This window comes from Dendropsophus ebraccatus, chromosome 8 (genome assembly GCF_027789765.1).
Source record: "Dendropsophus ebraccatus isolate aDenEbr1 chromosome 8, aDenEbr1.pat, whole genome shotgun sequence".
NCBI lineage: Eukaryota > Metazoa > Chordata > Amphibia > Anura > Hylidae > Dendropsophus > Dendropsophus ebraccatus.
In genome coordinates this window covers 16,439,337-16,456,714 of record NC_091461.1, presented here as the reverse complement: position 1 = coordinate 16,456,714, position 17,378 = coordinate 16,439,337, and the positions used below count along the sequence as shown (strand labels likewise).

The 17,378-nt window shown below is 49.7% G+C and overlaps 1 protein-coding gene across 8 annotated transcripts; it reads left to right on the top strand.

The window, feature by feature from the left end:
- Nucleotides 1–716: 716 nt before the first annotated feature.
- VAMP1 (vesicle associated membrane protein 1) lies at nt 717–14,995 on the top strand. Of its 8 annotated transcripts, none has more exons than XM_069978874.1 (6): nt 717–735; nt 3,454–3,502; nt 5,886–5,997; nt 8,978–9,094; nt 9,842–9,893; nt 14,876–14,995. In XM_069978874.1, exons 2-6 carry the CDS (start codon nt 3,459–3,461, stop codon nt 14,890–14,892), a joined length of 342 nt encoding a protein of 113 aa, XP_069834975.1. In that variant the 5' UTR covers nt 717–735; nt 3,454–3,458; the 3' UTR covers nt 14,893–14,995. The 8 variants fall into 8 exon arrangements, with proteins under 8 accessions (XP_069834975.1, XP_069834976.1, XP_069834977.1 ...); XM_069978875.1 differs by having other exon boundaries at nt 721–735; nt 3,451–3,502; XM_069978876.1 differs by lacking the exon at nt 717–735 and adding an exon at nt 2,076–2,098.
- The last annotated feature ends 2,383 nt before the right edge of the window (nt 14,996–17,378 follow it).

Genomic DNA, 17,378 nt, shown 5'->3' with positions numbered 1-17,378 from the left:
TGTGCTGTTCTCGGCACCATCCACAAGCTGTATAACACTTGTATACCTGTATAACACTTGTCTGTGTCTTTTTTCTGCTCTAAAATCGCTTCATTTCATCAGCATTGTCCCCTAGACGGGGCTCCATGACAGTTGGGCCCCCTCTCCTACATGGACAGTCAACTAGCGGGGCTCCATGACAGTTGGGCCCCCTCTCCTATATGGACAGTCAACTAGCGGGGCTCCATGACAGTTGGGCCCCCTCTCCTATATGGACAGTCAACTAGCGGGGCTCCATGACAGTTGGGCCCCCTCTCCTATATGGACAGTCAACTAGCGGGGCTCCATGACAGTTGGGCCCCCTCTCCTATATGGACAGTCAACTAGCGGGGCTCCATGACAGTTGGGCCCCCTCTCCTATATGGACAGTGTCCCCTAGACAGGGCCTCATGACAGCTGGGCCCCCACTCCTATATGGACAGTGTCCCCTAGGCGGGGCTTCAGGACAGTTGGGCCCCTTTTCCTGTATGGACAGTGTCCCCTAGCCAGTGCTCCATGACAGTTGGGCCCTTCCCCTATATGGACAGTGTCAACTAGCCAGTGCTCCATGACAGTTGGGCCCCCTCTTCTATATGGACAGTGTCACCTAGGTGGGGCTACATGACAGTTGGGCCCTCTCTCTTGTATGGACAGTGTCACCTAGGCAGTGCTCCATGACAGTTTGGCCCCCTCTCCTATATGGACAGTGTCACCTAGGTGGGGCTACATGACAGTTGGGCCCTCTCTCCTGTATGGACAGTGTCCCCTAGCCAGTGCTCCATGACAGTTGGGCCCTTTCCCTATATGGACAGTGTCAACTAGGCAGTGCTCCATGACAGTTGGGCCCCCTCTTCTATATGGACAGTATCACCTAGGTGGGGCTACATGACAGTTGGGTCCCCTCTCCTATATGGCGAGTGTCCCCTAGGCAGTGCTCCATAACAGTTGGGCCCCCTCTCCTGTATGGACAGTGTCCCTTAGGCAGCGCTCCATCACAGTTGGGCCCTCTCTCCTGTATGGACAGTTACCCCTAGGCAGTGCTCCATGACAGTTGGGCCCCCTTTCCTGTATGGACAGTGTCTCCTAGCCAGTGCTCCATGACAGTTGGGCCCCCTCTCCTATATGGACAGTGTCCCCGAGGCAGTGCTCCATGACAGTTGGGCCCCCTTTCCTGTAAAGACAGTGTACTCCTAGCCAATGCTCCATGACAGTTGGGCCCCCTCTCCTGTAAGGACAGTGTACTCCTAGCCAGTGCTCCATGACAGTTGGGCCCCCTTTCCTGTATGGACAGTGTCCCCTAGCCAGTGCTCCATGACAGTTGGGCCCCCTTTCCTGTATGGACAGTGTCCCCTAGGTAGTGCTCCATGATAGTTGGGCCCCCTCTCCTATATGGACAGTGTCCCCGAGGCAGTGCTCCATGACAGTTGGGCCCCCTTTCCTGTAAGGACAGTGTACTCCTAGCCAATGCTCCATGACAGTTGGGCCCCCTCTCCTGTAAGGACAGTGTACTCCTAGCCAGTGCTCCATGACAGTTGGGCCCCCTTTCCTGTATGGACAGTGTCCCCTAGCCAGTGCTCCATGACAGTTGGACCCCCTTTCCTGTATGGACAGTGTCCCCTAGGCAGTGCTCCATCACAGTTGGGCCCCCTCTCCTGTATGGACAGTGTCCCCTAGCCAGTGCTCCATGACAGTTGGGCCCCCTTTCCTGTATGAACAGTGTCCCCTAGCCAGTGCTCCATGACAGTTGGGCCCCCTTTCCTGTATGGACAGTGTCCCCTAGCCAGTGCTCCATGACAGTTGGGCCCCCTTTCCTGTATGGACAGTGTCCCCTAGGTAGTGCTCCATGACAGTTGGGCCCCCTCTCCTATATGGACAGTGTCCCCGAGGCAGTGCTCTATGACAGTTGGGCCTCCTCTCCTGTAAGGACAGTGTACTCCTAGCCAGTGCTCCATGACAGTTGGGCCCCCTCTCCTATATGGACAGTGTCCCCGAGGCAGTGCTCCATGACAGTTGGGCCCCCTTTCCTGTAAGGACAGTGTACTCCTAGCCAATGCTCCATGACAGTTGGGCCCTCTCTCCTGTAAGGACAGTGTACTCCTAGCCAGTGCTCCATGACAGTTGGGCCCCCTTTCCTGTATGGACAGTGTCCCCTAGCCAGTGCTCCATGACAGTTGGGCCCCCTTTCCTGTATGGACAGTGTCCCCTAGCCAGTGCTCCATGACAGTTGGGCCCCCTTTCCTGTATGGACAGTGTCCCCTAGGTAGTGCTCCATGACAGTTGGGCCCCCTCTCCTATATGGACAGTGTCCCCGAGGCAGTGCTCCATGACAGTTGGGCCTCCTCTCCTGTAAGGACAGTGTACTCCTAGCCAATGCTCCATGACAGTTGGGCCCCCTCTCCTGTAAGGACAGTGTACTCCTAGCCAGTGCTCCATGACAGTTGGGCCCCCTTTCCTGTATGGACAGTGTCCCCTAGCCAGTGCTCCATGACAGTTGGGCCCCCTTTCCTGTATGGATAGTGTCCCCTAGCCAGTGCTCCATGACAGTTGGGCCCCCTCTCCTGTAAGGACAGTGTACTCCTAGCCAGTGCTCCATGACAGTTGGGCCCCCTTTCCTGTATGGACAGTGTCCCCTAGGCAGTGCTCCATCACAGTTGGGCCCCCTCTCCTGTATGGACAGTGTCCCCTAGCCAGTGCTCCATGACAGTTGGGCCCCCTTTCCTGTATGGACAGTGTCCCCTAGGCAGTGCTCCATGACAGTTGGGCCCCCTCTCCTGTAAGGACAGTGTCCCCTAGCCAGTGCTCCATGACAGTTGGGCCCCCTTTCCTGTATGAACAGTGTCCCCTAGCCAATGCTCCATGACAGTTGGGCCCCCTCTCCTGTAAGGACAGTGTACTCCTAGCCAGTGCTCCATGACAGTTGGGCCCCCTCTCCTATATGGACAGTGTCCCCGAGGCAGTGCTCCATGATAGTTGGGCCCCCTTTCCTGTATGAACAGTGTCCCCTAGCCAGTGCTCCATCACAGTTGGGCCCCCTCTCCTGTATGGACAGTGTCCCCTAGCCAGTGCTCCATGACAGTTGGGCCCCCTTTCCTGTATGGACAGTGTCCCCTAGGCTGTGCTCCATCACAGTTGGGCCCCCTCTCCTGTATGGACAGTGTCCCCTAGCCAGTGCTCCATGACAGTTGGGCCCCCTTTCCTGTATGGACAGTGTCCCCTAGGCAGTGCTCCATCACAGTTGGAACCATCTAGATGCCATGGCTATTGCTGACACAGGACTCCTGTTCTCGTTGTGGGTGAGGGTCCCAGCAGTCAGACACTCATCGTAGGGGATGGGTCTATTTTATGGGTAAACCCCTTTAATTGTGGGCAGTACGGTGTGCAGCCTGTGCTGATTCATTCCTAGTGATGACATCATGATTATATATATTTAAGCAGAGTAAATGGAGGAGACATGGACGTCATCTGCAGACATGGACGGGGAGATGTGAGTGACAAGCAGCACTGTGGTATCATTCATCATGGGATGGCTTCTGTAATGCACTGTCTATAGCTTGTAACTGGGAGGATCTCTGATGATATGATAGGACTTGTAGTTCTACATCAAGCAGAGACCTCCAGGTGACATAGCCTAAAACAGAGCTCTCCTAGTATATACCTCATATATTACATGGTTTATATTGATGGACCATCACAAGCTGGGGGATGGGCAGTCACTCATTGGGATATATGATGTATGAGAGGGCAGGGTTGTAGGAACAGAGGACGGCGGATTGCATTATTAACTCTGTGATGTTATAATAGATGATTATAAAAATATTGGGGGAGATTAATCAAACATGGTGTAAAGTGAAACTGGCTCAGTTGCCCCTAGCATCCAATCAGATTCCACCTTTCATTCCTCACAGACTGTTTGGAAAATGAAAGGTGGAATCTGATTGGTTGCTAGGGGCAACTGAGGCCGTTTCACTTTACACCAGGTTTGATAAATCTTCCCCATTATGTACAGACCATGACGTCAGAGCCTGAGGATTATACAGCGATGAGACACTGCTGGACCGCTCCTGCGCGAGCCGCCTGTCTCACCTTGTATGTAGAGTAAGATCCTTCTCTGCCAATCACTGATATGTACACAGGGCTATACACAACCTCATGATACACCGCAGCTTCTGCAGAACCTCATAATACCCCCCCAATTACCCCACGTAGTAGCCATCCCAACCAAAATTGCCCGACATAGTAGCCAGCCCTCCCAGTAGTGCCCAAATAAGTGCCCAAATAGTAGCCAGCCCCGCAAGTGTCCTATACTGTAGCCAGCCCCCCAAGTGTCCTATACAGTAGCCAGCCCTCCAAAATAGTCTCCTATATAGTAGCCAGCTCTCCCCAATAGTCTCCTACAGTAGCCAGCCCTCCCCCATAGTCTCATATAGTAGCCAGCCCTCCCCATAGTCTATTATATAGTAGCCAGCCCTCCCCATAGTCTCATATAGTAGCCAGCCCTCCCCCATAGTCTCTTATATATTAGCCCGCCCTCCCCATAGTCTCTTATATAGTAGCCAGCCCTCCCCCATAGTTTCTTATATAATAGCCAGCCCTCCCCAGTAGTCTCATAGAGTAGCCAGCCCTCCCCATAGTCTCTTATATAGTAGTCAGCCCTCCCCATAGTCTCTTATATAGTAACCAGCCCTCCCCCATAGTCTCATATAGTAGCCAGCCCTCCCCATATTCTCATATAGTAGCCAGCCCTCCCCCATAGTCTCCTATATAGTAGCCAGCCCTCCTCATAGCCTCTTATATAGTAGCCAGCCCTCCCCAATACTCTCTTATATAGTAGCCAGCCCTACACCATAGTCTCATATAGTAGCCAGCCCTCCCCCATATTCTCGTTTATAGTAGCCAGCCCTCCCCAATAGTCTCTTATATAGTAGCCAGCCCTCCCCAATAGTCTCTTATATAGTAGCCAGCCAGCCCTACACCATAGTCTCATATAGTAGCCAGCCCTTCCCCATATTCTCGTTTATAGTAGCCATGGCGGGCCAGATGTAATTCAAACTCTGAATTGCCTGGCGGGCCAAAAATAATGGTCTCTTATATAGTAGCCAGCCCTCCCCCATAGTTTCTTATATAGTAGCCGCCCTCCCCAGTAGTCTCATAGAGTAGCCAGCCCTCCCCATAGTCTCTTATATAGTAGTCAGCCCTCCCCATAGTCTCTTATATAGTAACCAGCCCTCCCCCATAGTCTCATATAGTAGCCAGCCCTCCCCATATTCTCATATAGTAGCCAGCCCTCCCCCATAGTCTCCTATATAGTAGCCAGCCCTCCTCATAGCCTCTTATATAGTAGCCAGCCCTCCCCAATAGTCTCTTATATAGTAGCCAGCCCTACACCATAGTCTCATATAGTAGCCAGCCCTCCCCCATATTCTCGTTTATAGTAGCCAGCCCTCCCCAATAGTCTCTTATATAGTAGCCAGCCCTCCCCAATAGTCTCTTATATAGTAGCCAGCCCTACACCATAGTCTCATATAGTAGCCAGCCCTTCCCCATATTCTCGTTTATAGTAGCCATGGCGGGCCAGATGTAATTCAAACTCTGAATTGCCTGGCGGGCCAAAAATAATGGCACCGCAGGCCAGAGTTTGACATGACTGGTGTAGACCTTCTGTATGTTATAGCACTGTGTGACTTGAAGAATGATCACTAGTAGTAATAATCAACCAGGGCCCAGGTGCAGCTGTCACCTCTGTGCTCCATTTGGGGACACCACTAGCATTGTTTATATCGGTATATGTTATATGGATGGCGTTAATATAAAACATTGGAAAGGAAGAATTTTCTCCCAGTTATCCCGCTCCCTTCTTCATCCCTCAGGACATCACCTGTAGTTGCTCCGGACATGACTCCCAATACCAGCAATCCAGAGCCGGACCACAATGTTACCCCAAACCAAAGGAACAGTCTCACACAGGAACAAATCGATGAGGTGAGCAGAAGATTGAGAAGTTCTTACCATCATTCATTGTATCTGCTTCTAGGAAAGTCTGGTGACATTGAGTATAGGCACCCTGACAGCCCTATCATCCTTCCCTGGGGTCCTGAACGGCAGACATGTCTGGTTATCCATCAACATTGCAGCAGGGACTGTGAGACCACAGGGCTGGGAAGGTTTAGCATTCATGGACTGAGGGAAATTGGGGGTTATTGGGGCGTAGTTTACCATGGAGTGGGGTTATTGGGGCATAGTTTACCATGGAGTGGGGATATTGGGGCATAGTTTACCATGAGGTGGGGTTATTGGGGTATAGTTTACCATGAAGTGGGGTTATGGGGGCATAGTTTAACATGGGGTGGGGTTATTGGGGCATAGTTCACCATGGGGTGGGGTTATTGGGGCATAGTTTACCATGGGGTGGGGTTATTGGGGCATAGTTTACCGTGGGGTTATTGGGGCGTAGTTTACCATGGGGTGGGGTTATTGGGGCATAGTTTACCATGGGGTGGGGTTATTGGGACATAGATCACCATGGGGTGGGGGTTATTGGGGTATAGTTTACCATGAGGTGGAGGTTATTGGGGAATAGTTTACCATGGGGTGGGGTTATTGGGGCGTAGTTTACCATGGGGTGGGGTTATTGGGGCGTAGTTTACCATGAGGTGGGAGTTATTGGGGCATAGTTTACCATGGAGTGGGGTTATTGGGGCATAGTTTACCATGGGGTGGGGTTATTGGGGCGTAGTTTACCATGAGGTGGGGGTTATTGGGGCATAGTTTACCATGGGGTGGGGTTATTGGGGCATAGTTTACCATGAGGTGAGGGTTATTGGGGCACAGTTTACCATGGGGTGGGGTTATTGGGGCATAGTTTACCATGGGGTGGGGTTATTGGGGCATAGTTTACCATGGGGTGGGGTTATTGGGGCATAGTTTACCATGAAATGGCTTTTGCCTAAATTGACATTTATTTTTTTAAATATTCCTTATATATTGTTCTCATTATATGGAGTTTACAATGAGAACAGTACTGAGGGAAGGGATTGCCCTCTGCAGTTAAACCAGATTCCATTTGCCTCTAAAGGAAAAACTCAAGAATGTTGTCTCAGGCCAGCACTGGGGCAGATCCTGGGGGTAGATTTATGTTCTCCCTACAGACAGTACCCTATGGCACTATATTTAGGGGGGGTAAGCTGGACGCTATGGCCACAGTTCCTTGGGCTGGAGTAAGGTGGAGGTTACCAGTTATTCCTGGAGAAGCCTCTTCTGCTTGCTCCACTGTGCAGCCTGGTCTGCATCCCCCTTATAATGGGCGCATATACCCAGCTAAATCTTAGGACCTCCCATCATCGCTCCTCTCCCTGACTACAAGGATCACTTTCTCCTCAGTTCCATCCCCTCTATGCCCTCTTCTCTACCCCTCAGCTCTATGCCCCCTCTATACCTCTCAGCTCTATGCCCCCATATACCTATGCCCTCCTCTCTATCCCTTAGCTCTATGTGTAGTGACCCGGTACAGGCCCCTAAACTTAGTTGTACCTGAGTAAGGTAACTCTCCCGGGCTGACACAGGTGGGATGAGGTGTCCGCTGTACTTGGCGTATTTTCCCACTAGGTGTCACTACTGTGTCTTATGCAACCTGTCTTTTGCACAGCTGAAGTATTCCAGGGGTTAACTATTGTATGTCCCGTTTTGCCTTTTGTCCACTCACAGGTGCGGGTGCTTTCCCTCCTTTCTCTAACCTATCTCTTTCTCTTATCTGCACACACACACAGCCCAGCAATCACAGCCAGGGTTAGTTAGTTCCCTGAGATTAGAATTTATCTAGTCTAGTGAGTGTTGGACATGGGGTGTCAAACTGAGGCCTTCCAGCTATTACAAAACTACTATTCCCTTCATGCCTGGACAGTCAATGATTTAGCTTTGGCTGTCCAGGCATGATGAGAATTGTAGTTTTGTAACAGCTGGAGAGCCTAAGTTTTACACCTATGGTGTTGGAGAAGGAGCTAGATGAAGAAGTCTCTGTCCTCTAACAGGGACACACAACTAAGCAAGCCAGATTATTTCTTATGAACACTAAAACCTCTATGCAGTGCTAAGCTACTACAAGGGGAGAGAAGCCTAACAGGGATCACCTTGCCCATGCCATGAATCTCTCTAAACTGTGCAGGGCAGTTACCTCAAGAGTGATAAGAACTGACCCCAGTGGAATGAAAATACAGAAAGTCTACGTATCCCACTGCGCAGCACAGGACAACTGGGAAGCCTCAGGAGTCTGCTCAACCCAGATAACAAGGACTGGGGCTCATATTATCCACCTAGGATGGGTAGCTTGAAACTAGGGGGCATAAGTTGGTCAAGACTAGGACAGTCATCCGTGAGTATGAGTATTCTCTATTCTCTTCTATTATATACCTCTACTGTTCCGGCAGAGTACAGTTCTACATTGAGCAGGGCCTGTCTGGCAACTCCTCTCCTCTTCTCTCTCTACTGCACAGCACCTCTCTACCTCAAGCACCTAACTTCTGCCGCAAATGTAAGCACCAGAGTTATTAAGACCGTAACGATTGTATTGCACTGGACGTTATTGTACCATTAGTATTCCTTGTATTGCACTATAGTTACTTCCAGTAAACTGTTCTATTTTTCGGAAACACCAGACTCTTGCTTGTCTATTCTGCATCCACACACACACACACACCGGTATACTTGGGTTAATTCTCTTTTAAATGCTGGTGAGGTGCCAAAACTGTCCGGGTGGGTCCTATACCACTCCAGGCTACCGTGACAAGTGCCCAAGTGACCCTAAACCCACTCAGCTGACACATCGCCGCAAAAGCTGACCCGGCGGGCATTAACCCCAAACTAATGCTCTCTGCGCCTCACCGCATATGCCCTCCTCCTCTCTACCCTTCAGCTCTATGTCTCCCTGACTCAGAGCTTTCCATCTCTTTTTTTTGTCACCCTGTAGGTTGTGAGGATTATGCAAGTAAATGTGGATAAAGTCGTAGAAATCGACATATCAGAGCTGGAATACAGCAACGCCGAGGAGGAACGGAGAAGAAAATGCTGGTGGAAGAACTGCAGGGTATGGGTCCTATTCCACGGGCTGAGCAGGGCCCAATCTAGCAGATAAGCGCTCGTTTACTGGGCCTATTCCACGGCCCGATGATCGTTAAGCGAGGGCTGCAGGGACATCGTTACTGATGTCCTTGCAGCTCTTGTTTCATACATTACCTGTCCCGGCTGCAGGTCTTCTCCTTCTCCCGGTCCCGACCAGTGATTGGCTGAGCGGTCTGTCAGTTCAGATAGCCCCGCTCAGAAGCTGCTGCGGCGCGGGACCGGGAGAAGGAGAAGACCTGTACCTGGACAGGTAATGTATGGTGCTGCTGAAATTGTCAGTCGCCCGCCGCACCCGCTATTCCACGTAGCGATGCGTGGGTGGCGACCGATGATTTTAGGTCTGAACCTAAATGAACGTTCTCTCTATTCCGCGGAGCGATGATTGGCTCCGATTTGGCCGATTATCTCTCCGTAGAATAGGCCCCTTAGAAAGGAGAAAGAGAGAGCAAGACAGAGAGAGAGAGAGAATAAACGAGAGAGGGAATGAGAGGGGAAGTGAATTAGAGAGTTAGAGAGCAAGCGAGAGAAAGAGAGGTAGAGAGACAGTGAGAGAGTTAGCTAAGAGATAGAGGTTTCAAAAATATGAGAGTGAAAAAGAGACATTGGAGGGTGATATAAGAGAGTCATGTCAAAGAGACACCAGAGATGAGAGAGTGATCAGGTAAAGTGTATTACTGCAGTTATGACGTACGTCTGCCCCTCTTCTCCGCAGGTGCTGGTGGTTGTGGGCCTGATCTGTATAGTCTTGGTGATCATTATATTGCGTAAGTAAAACTAAAGTTCCCTGATAAAAAAAAGCAAAATTTAAAGGGAGGGGATAATTTTTTCCCCACATGTTCCATGTTATCTTTGTTCTGCCGGTCAGTACGATTACAGTAATACAATTTATATAGCTTCTGTATGTTTAAAAATCTCTTTAAGACTTTAAGGGGACTCTTGTAAGCAGTCATTAAAGATCAATGTTATGCTTTTGCTTCAGAGGGCATCCGGCAGCTAATGGAACCAGATAACACTCCGTATTAACACTGCAGGGGATGCTGATCAGACAGCTGACAGGTGCCGTTACTGTCACTGACTATTGATTGTGGCCGACATCAGCATAGTCGCTGATGTCGGTCATTAAAGATGAGTGTCGATCACCTCTGGACAATAGTGCAGTACTAATATGTCTGCAGCCAGGGCCGGCCTTAGGGGTGTGCGAGCAGTGCAGCGCGCAGGGCGCTGTGCACTTCCAGCAGGAAGGGGGCGCCACCTGCGTCCCCCTGAGCCCATAAATCCGTCCCCCGCCTGGTACAGCAGCCTTGCTGAGAGACAGCAAGGAGGAAGCTCTTCTCCCTGGACATGCAACTGCAGCCTGGCCCCATCCCTCGCCCCCACAGCGTCTCCCAGCTCACAGATGCCTTAACCCCGCCCCCTCTCCCGAAGGAGACACCAGCAGTGTGATCCTCCGCTCTACCTCCTCATGGGAAGAGACATCCTCCATTACTACTGCTGTGTGACTATGAGTATATATATCTATCTCTGTCTGTGTGTTAGTGGTGTGTGTGTGTGTGTGTGTGTGTGTTATACAACTCCCAGCATGCTCCTGTGTGGCTGTGTGTGGAATACAACAACTCCCAGCATGCTCCTGAGTGGCTGTGTGTGGAATACAACAACTCCCAGCATGCTCCTGTGTGGCTGTGTGTGGAATACAACAACTCCCAGCATGCTCCTGTGTGGCTGTGTGTGGAATACAACAACTCCCAGCAGGGCCAGCTCCAGGTTTTTGTTGGCCCTTGGGCAACAGAGGCTCAGCGGGCCCCTTTGTGGAGCAAATCATGTGGCGACAGTAAAACAGCAGGTATAGTAGTTAGGCCCCCTCAGTGCCCCATATAGTAAATAGGCCCCCTCTGGAATACTTGAGAAAGGCTCTAAGTTCTAAGTAGTAGTGGAAATATTGCACTTTTGGACTTATATCCAGTGACTTACAGGTGATGTTTTCTCTGATAGAAGTTGCTTACTTTTCTTTTTCTTTCTATTCCAGCCCAAGCCACAGCTCTTCTCTCTGGAATCTGCCAGAGAAACATTTTAGTTTCTTTGGTCCAGCACTTCTTTGCCCCCCATACAGTAATAAAGCCCATCTATGCCTCCATATGGTATAGGTCCCCCTCTCCCATATACTATAGCCCTGTACAGCATCCCTCACACAGTATATGCGCTGGGCCACTCCGCTGAGGGTAGTAGTAGGTTGTAGTACTGGGTAGGAACCCGGTCAGCCACTTGCGTGATGGTAGTCCCGGTATGGGCACGAGGGATAGCAGCTGTAGACCAGGAACCTGACCAAGTGGAGGCCGAGCAATTCCTGGTTGTCCTTAGTCAGGGCACCAATAATTACACCAATGCCAAGGTTCAGAAACAACGGTAGTTCGGATGCAACCAGGTATAAGGCAAACTTGGATAAAGCAGAGTAATGGGTGATGCTGCAATAGGCTGTGCTGATAGCGTACTGAATGATGGGAGTAGTAGTGATACTGAAGTTGAGATGCTGGGGGGAATGAAACTGAGATGAATACTTGCTGTTGATGATTAGAGAAGATGATGAGAGGAATGACTGAAGAACGGCACCCAGATCTTTGGTTGAGATGAGGATCTTGAGACTTGAGAATAAGGACACAGCCAGGTCCCGACTGGACCGGAACACTTCTTGTGAAAATGGAGCAGCAGAGCACACTGGCCTCTCTCCTGACAGTGGAGAGAGGTCATACACACACACCCTGTCCCCCTGAAGGTGGAGAGAAGACTGAGGTAGAACAGGAAGTCACATGGTATTCCCAGCCAAAGCTTGATGGCCATTGGGGTAACCATGGAAGCAGGGGACAGTCACGTGACACCAAGCCTTTGCATCATCACACCATTAGGACATATAGGACCACATATACATGAAAATGAGTGAAACAGCAGACCTGAATACTGAGAGGGGTGACACAATATACAGTTTGCAGTGGACCATAGCTTTCCAGAACAGAACTGACTATAATAAAGGTGCAGACACAAAGTTATGGAAAAATACTCTGTTCTGGGACACTGCATATACACCCCCACAACAGTCCACCATATAGTATAGCTCCCCTCTACAGCATCCCCCATTTAGTATAGCCTCCTCTATAGCATCCCCTGTAAAGTATAGCCCCCTGCACAGCATCCCCCATATAGTATAGCCCCCTACAGCATCCCCTATATAGTATAGCCCCTTCTGCACAGCATCCCCCACCTGTACAGTATCCTCCATATAGTATAGCCCCCCTGCACAGTAACCCATATATAGTATAGCCCACCCCACAGCATCCACCTTATAGTATAGCCTCATCTGCACAGCATCCCCCACCTGCACAACATCCCCAATATAGTATAGCCCCCCCTTACAGCATCCCCAATAAAGTATTGCCCCCTCTACAGCATCCCGCATATATTATACCCCCCCAGAGAATCACCCATATAGTGTAGCCTCCACTCTAGAGCATCACCCATATAGTATACCCTCACCCACACCCAGACCCAGACACACAAACACACACACACACAATCTCCTACATAGCTATACACCCTCTCACCCCTGCAGCATTTATACTCACCTCTGTCTCCAGCAGCTCTTCAGAGCCTCCGGTTCAGCCAGCGCGATGACAGCTGACTGAACCGGAAGTTCTGTGCAGCGGCAGCCGGACATATAAAGTGACACAGCAGGGGGAGGGGTAACGGGCTACTGCTGCCGCTGCTTCCCCCTGTAGTTCTGCATTATTTTACTGTGAGTGCTTCTTAGCTTAGCCGGGTGGGCCCCTAGAGAAGCTGTGGGCCCCGGCACTTGCCCCAGTAAGCCGGGTGCTGACGCCGGCCCTGACTCCCAGCATGCTCCTGTGTGGCTGTGTGTGGAATACAACTCCCAGCATGCTCCTGTGTGGCTGTGTGTGGAATACAACAACTCCCAGCATGCTCCTGTGTGGCTGTGTGTGGAATACAACAACTCCCAGCATGCTCCTGTGTGGCTGTGTGTGGAATACAACTCCCAGCATGCTCCTGTGTGGCTGTGTGTGGAATACAACAACTCCCAGCATGCTCCTGTGTGGCTGTGTGTGGAATACAACAACTCCCAGCATGCTCCTGTGTGGCTGTGTGTGGAATACAACAGCTCCCAGCATGCTCCTGTGTGGCTGTGTGTGTAATACAACAACTCCCAGCATGCTCTTGTGTGGCTGTGTGTGGACAACAACAACTCCCAGCATGCTCCTGTGTGGCTGTGTGTGGAATACAACAACTCCCAGCATGCTCCTGTGTGGCTGTGTGGACAACAACTCCTAGCATGCTCCTGTGTGGCAGTGTGTGGACAACAACTCCCAGCATGCTCCTGTGTGGCTGTGTGTGGACAACAACTCCCAGCATGCTCCTGTGTGGTGTGTATGTGTATTTGTGACTGTATGTGTGTCTGTGTTTGCAGGATATATATACTGTGTGTCTGTATGTGTAAACAGTATATACACTGTGGGGGAAATTTATCAAACTGGTGTAAAATGAAACAGGCTCAGTTGCCCCTAGCAACCAATCAGATTCAACCTTTCATTCCTCACAGACTCTTTGGAAAATGAAAGGTGGAATCTGATTGGTTGTTAGGGGCAACTGAGCAAGTTTCACTTTAAACCATGTTTGATAAATCTCCCCCTGTGTGTCTGTATGTGTCTGTATAAGCAGCATATACACTGTGGGAGGGATTTATCAAACATGGTGTAAAGTGAGACTGGCTCAGTTGCCCCTAGCAACCAATCAGATTCCACCTTTCATTTTCCAAAGAGTCTGTGAGGAATGAAAGGTGGAATCTGATTGGTTGCTAGGGGCAACTGAGCCAGTTTCACTGTACACCATGTTTGATAAATCTCTCCCACAGTGTATATGCTGCTTACACAGGGCGACAAAATAATATTCTGCACAGGGCGCCATCTACCCTAAGGCCGTCCCTGTCTGCAGCGTACTGTCATTTTGCCTATGGCAGGGTGTAATAGGAGTAATGTGATGGAAAACTATCTGGCACCCTACCATTGCATTGCAGTCAGGTGATAGAAGGGTCCCCTCCCCTTTGTCTAAATGCCTGGGAGTTAAACAGCTGAGTTATTTTGAGTGCATGGAATGGGTTAAACATTAAAGGGGTTCTCCAGCAAAAAAAAAAAATCTTTCCAATCAGCTGGTTTCAGAAAGTTAAATAGATTTGTAATTTACTTCTATTTAAAAATCTCCAGTCTTCCAGTACTTATCAGCTGCTGTATATCCTGCAGCAAGTGGTGTATTCTTTCCAATCTGACACAGTGCTCTCTGCTGCCACCTCTGTCCATGTCAGGAGCTGTTCAGAGCAGCAGCAAATCTCCATAGAAAACATCTCCTGCTCTGGACAGTTCCTGACATGGACAGAGGTGGCAGCAGAGAACACTGTGTCAGACTGGAGAGAATACACCACTTCCTGCAGGACATACAGCAGCTGATAAGTACTGGAAGGCTGGAGATTTTTAAATAGAAGTAAATTAAAAATCTATATAACTTTCTGAAACCAGTTGATTTTAAAGAAAAGATTTTCGTCAGAGTACCCCTTTAATGACTATGAGATTTAGTGGAGGCTGCAGGCAGCCAAAATTTTATCATTTTCATTTTAATGTTGTTGTCAATGTAGAAGATTTGGAACTTTGTGTCAGTACAGCTGCTGCTTGTTCATTTACTCTATTTCTTTCAGTCTATTCCCTCATATGAGGAGCGGTGGATGTCAGTTTCATCATCCGGGAGTTCTGAATTCGACTGCCGGTATCCCCCCTGTAGACCACGGTTGACAAATAAAGTAATAATACCCCAAAAACATGACCTACTCGTTACATGTCTGCGAACTAATGTTATAATGAACAGGCAAGACTCACTGCTACTTTTGATGCGTGGGGGAAGGTCACAGCTTGTTAACGGAACTTATAAACAATGTCTCCTACAAATTGGGAGGGAGGACCGTGCCAGGCCACTGCTCCTGCGGTGGGCATGTCCTCGTTGGTCCGCCAAGGTGCCTCGCCAACCCTTCACCGTCACCCATCACAAGGTCCTTCCCACTGCCATAGGTGAGCTGTGTACTCCTACACTGCGCACCTACCCCCACAAGTGAACAGGGCTCTCTCAATGGTGTCTTGCAAACCAGATAAAAATATGTCAATCCCTATATTGTTTAAATCAGTCATGTCAAACTCTGGCCCGCGGGCCGAATTTGGCCACTGGTGTCATTATTTTTGGCCCGCCAGGCCTTTACAGTTTGAATTACATCTGGCCCGCCATGGCTACAATATAATAGACTATGTGGGAGGGCTGGCTACTATATGAGACTATGGGGGAGGGCTGGCTACTATAAAAGAGACTATGGGGAAGGGCTGGCTACTATATAAGAGACTATGTGGGAGGGCTGGCTACTATATGAGAGACTATGGGGAAGGGCTGGCTACTATATAAGAGACTATGGGGCAGGACTGGCTACTAAATGAGACTATTGGGGAGGGCTGGCTACTATATAGGACTACTGGGGAGGGCTGGCTACTATATAAGAGACTATGGGGAGGGCTGGTTACTATATAAGAGACTATTGGGGAGGGCTGGCTACTTTATGAGACTATTGGGGAGGGCTGGCTACTATATGAGACTATTGGGGAGGGCTGGCTACTATATGAGACTATTGGGGAGGGCTGGCTACTATAAAAGAGACTATGGGGAGGGCTGGCTACTATATGAGACTATGGGGGATTGCTGGCTACTATATAAGAGACTATGGGTGAGGGCTGGCTTCTATATAAGAGACTATGGGGAAGGGCTGGCTACTATATAAGAGACTATGGGGCAGGACTGGCTACTAAATGAGACTATTGGGGAGGGCTGGCTACTATATAAGACTACTGGGGAGGGCTGGCTACTATATAGGAGACTATGGGGAGGGCTGGTTACTATATAAGAGACTATGGGGGAGGGCTGGCTACTATATGAGACTATGGGGGAGGGCTGGCTACTATATGAGACTATTGGGGAGGGCTGGCTACTATATGAGACTATTAGGGAGGGCTGGCTACTATATGAGACTATTGGGGAGGGCTGGCTACTATATGAGACTATTAGGGAGGGCTGGCTACTATAAAAGAGACTATGGGGAGGGCTGGCTACTATAAAAGAGACTATGGGGGATGGCTGGCTACTATATGGGACACTTAGGGGGCTGGCTACTATTTGGGCACTATTTGGAGGGCTGGCTAATATGTGGGGCAATTTTGGTTGGGTTGGCTACTACATGGGGTAATATTGGGGGAGGTTGGCTATTACATAGATTGGAGTTTAATCATGGCATAGCAATATAACATGTCATTTATCATAGTGCACAGCGCTGGTAGATGCACACCACTGACAGTACCAGGAACACCGCATGCTTCTCTGACAGTGACAGGCCCTCAACATTTGCACCTCAATAATTATCAAGGTTGGCCCGCGACTTTGTCCAATATTTTAAATTTGGCCCACTACAGTATGTATTTGAATTTGACACCACTGGTTTAAATGGACACCGTCCTGTAACATTAAATGCCGGTTGTCCCCTTCCAACTGCTGATCGAACAAAACGTGAAACTCTGGTGTTCAGAATCCATCTGGCTCTCTCGATAGCCCCAGGGTTCCTAGCTCCATTCCAGACCACACTTGGCACTATTTCCGACCAGACTAAAATATCGCTAAAAAAATCAGACATGGACAACAAATCAGATCTGATAACTGATATAAACTCTGCCAGGCGAACGGAACAAAGATCATTGCCCCCTGCGTGTATTAATAAAACTACGGGGCTGTGGACTAGTTTGTTGATGGCCACTACTTCTGACAACACCCATAGCCATCTCAAACCCTCGACTCCTCTCCAGGAAACTACAGCTTGCGAGAAACCTAGATCCAGCCCTCCAAGACGACAAGAAGCTCCAAGCCCTCCAAGACACAGAAGGCTGTGTATGTAGGAATATCCTACGATCCAAACCGCTGGCCGATGCTGACCTGGAAATACAAAAACACAGATTAGTAAGATAGCAGGTTAGGGCGCACATAGCGCTTATAGCAGTCCGAAACCCACCTCCCTATGCGTTTGACCGACTCTCCGGGCATGCCTAATGAGTCCACCACCATGGCCACACCAATTCTAAAGGAGTGCGTGCCAAACTCTGCAGGGTTAACTCCCACTG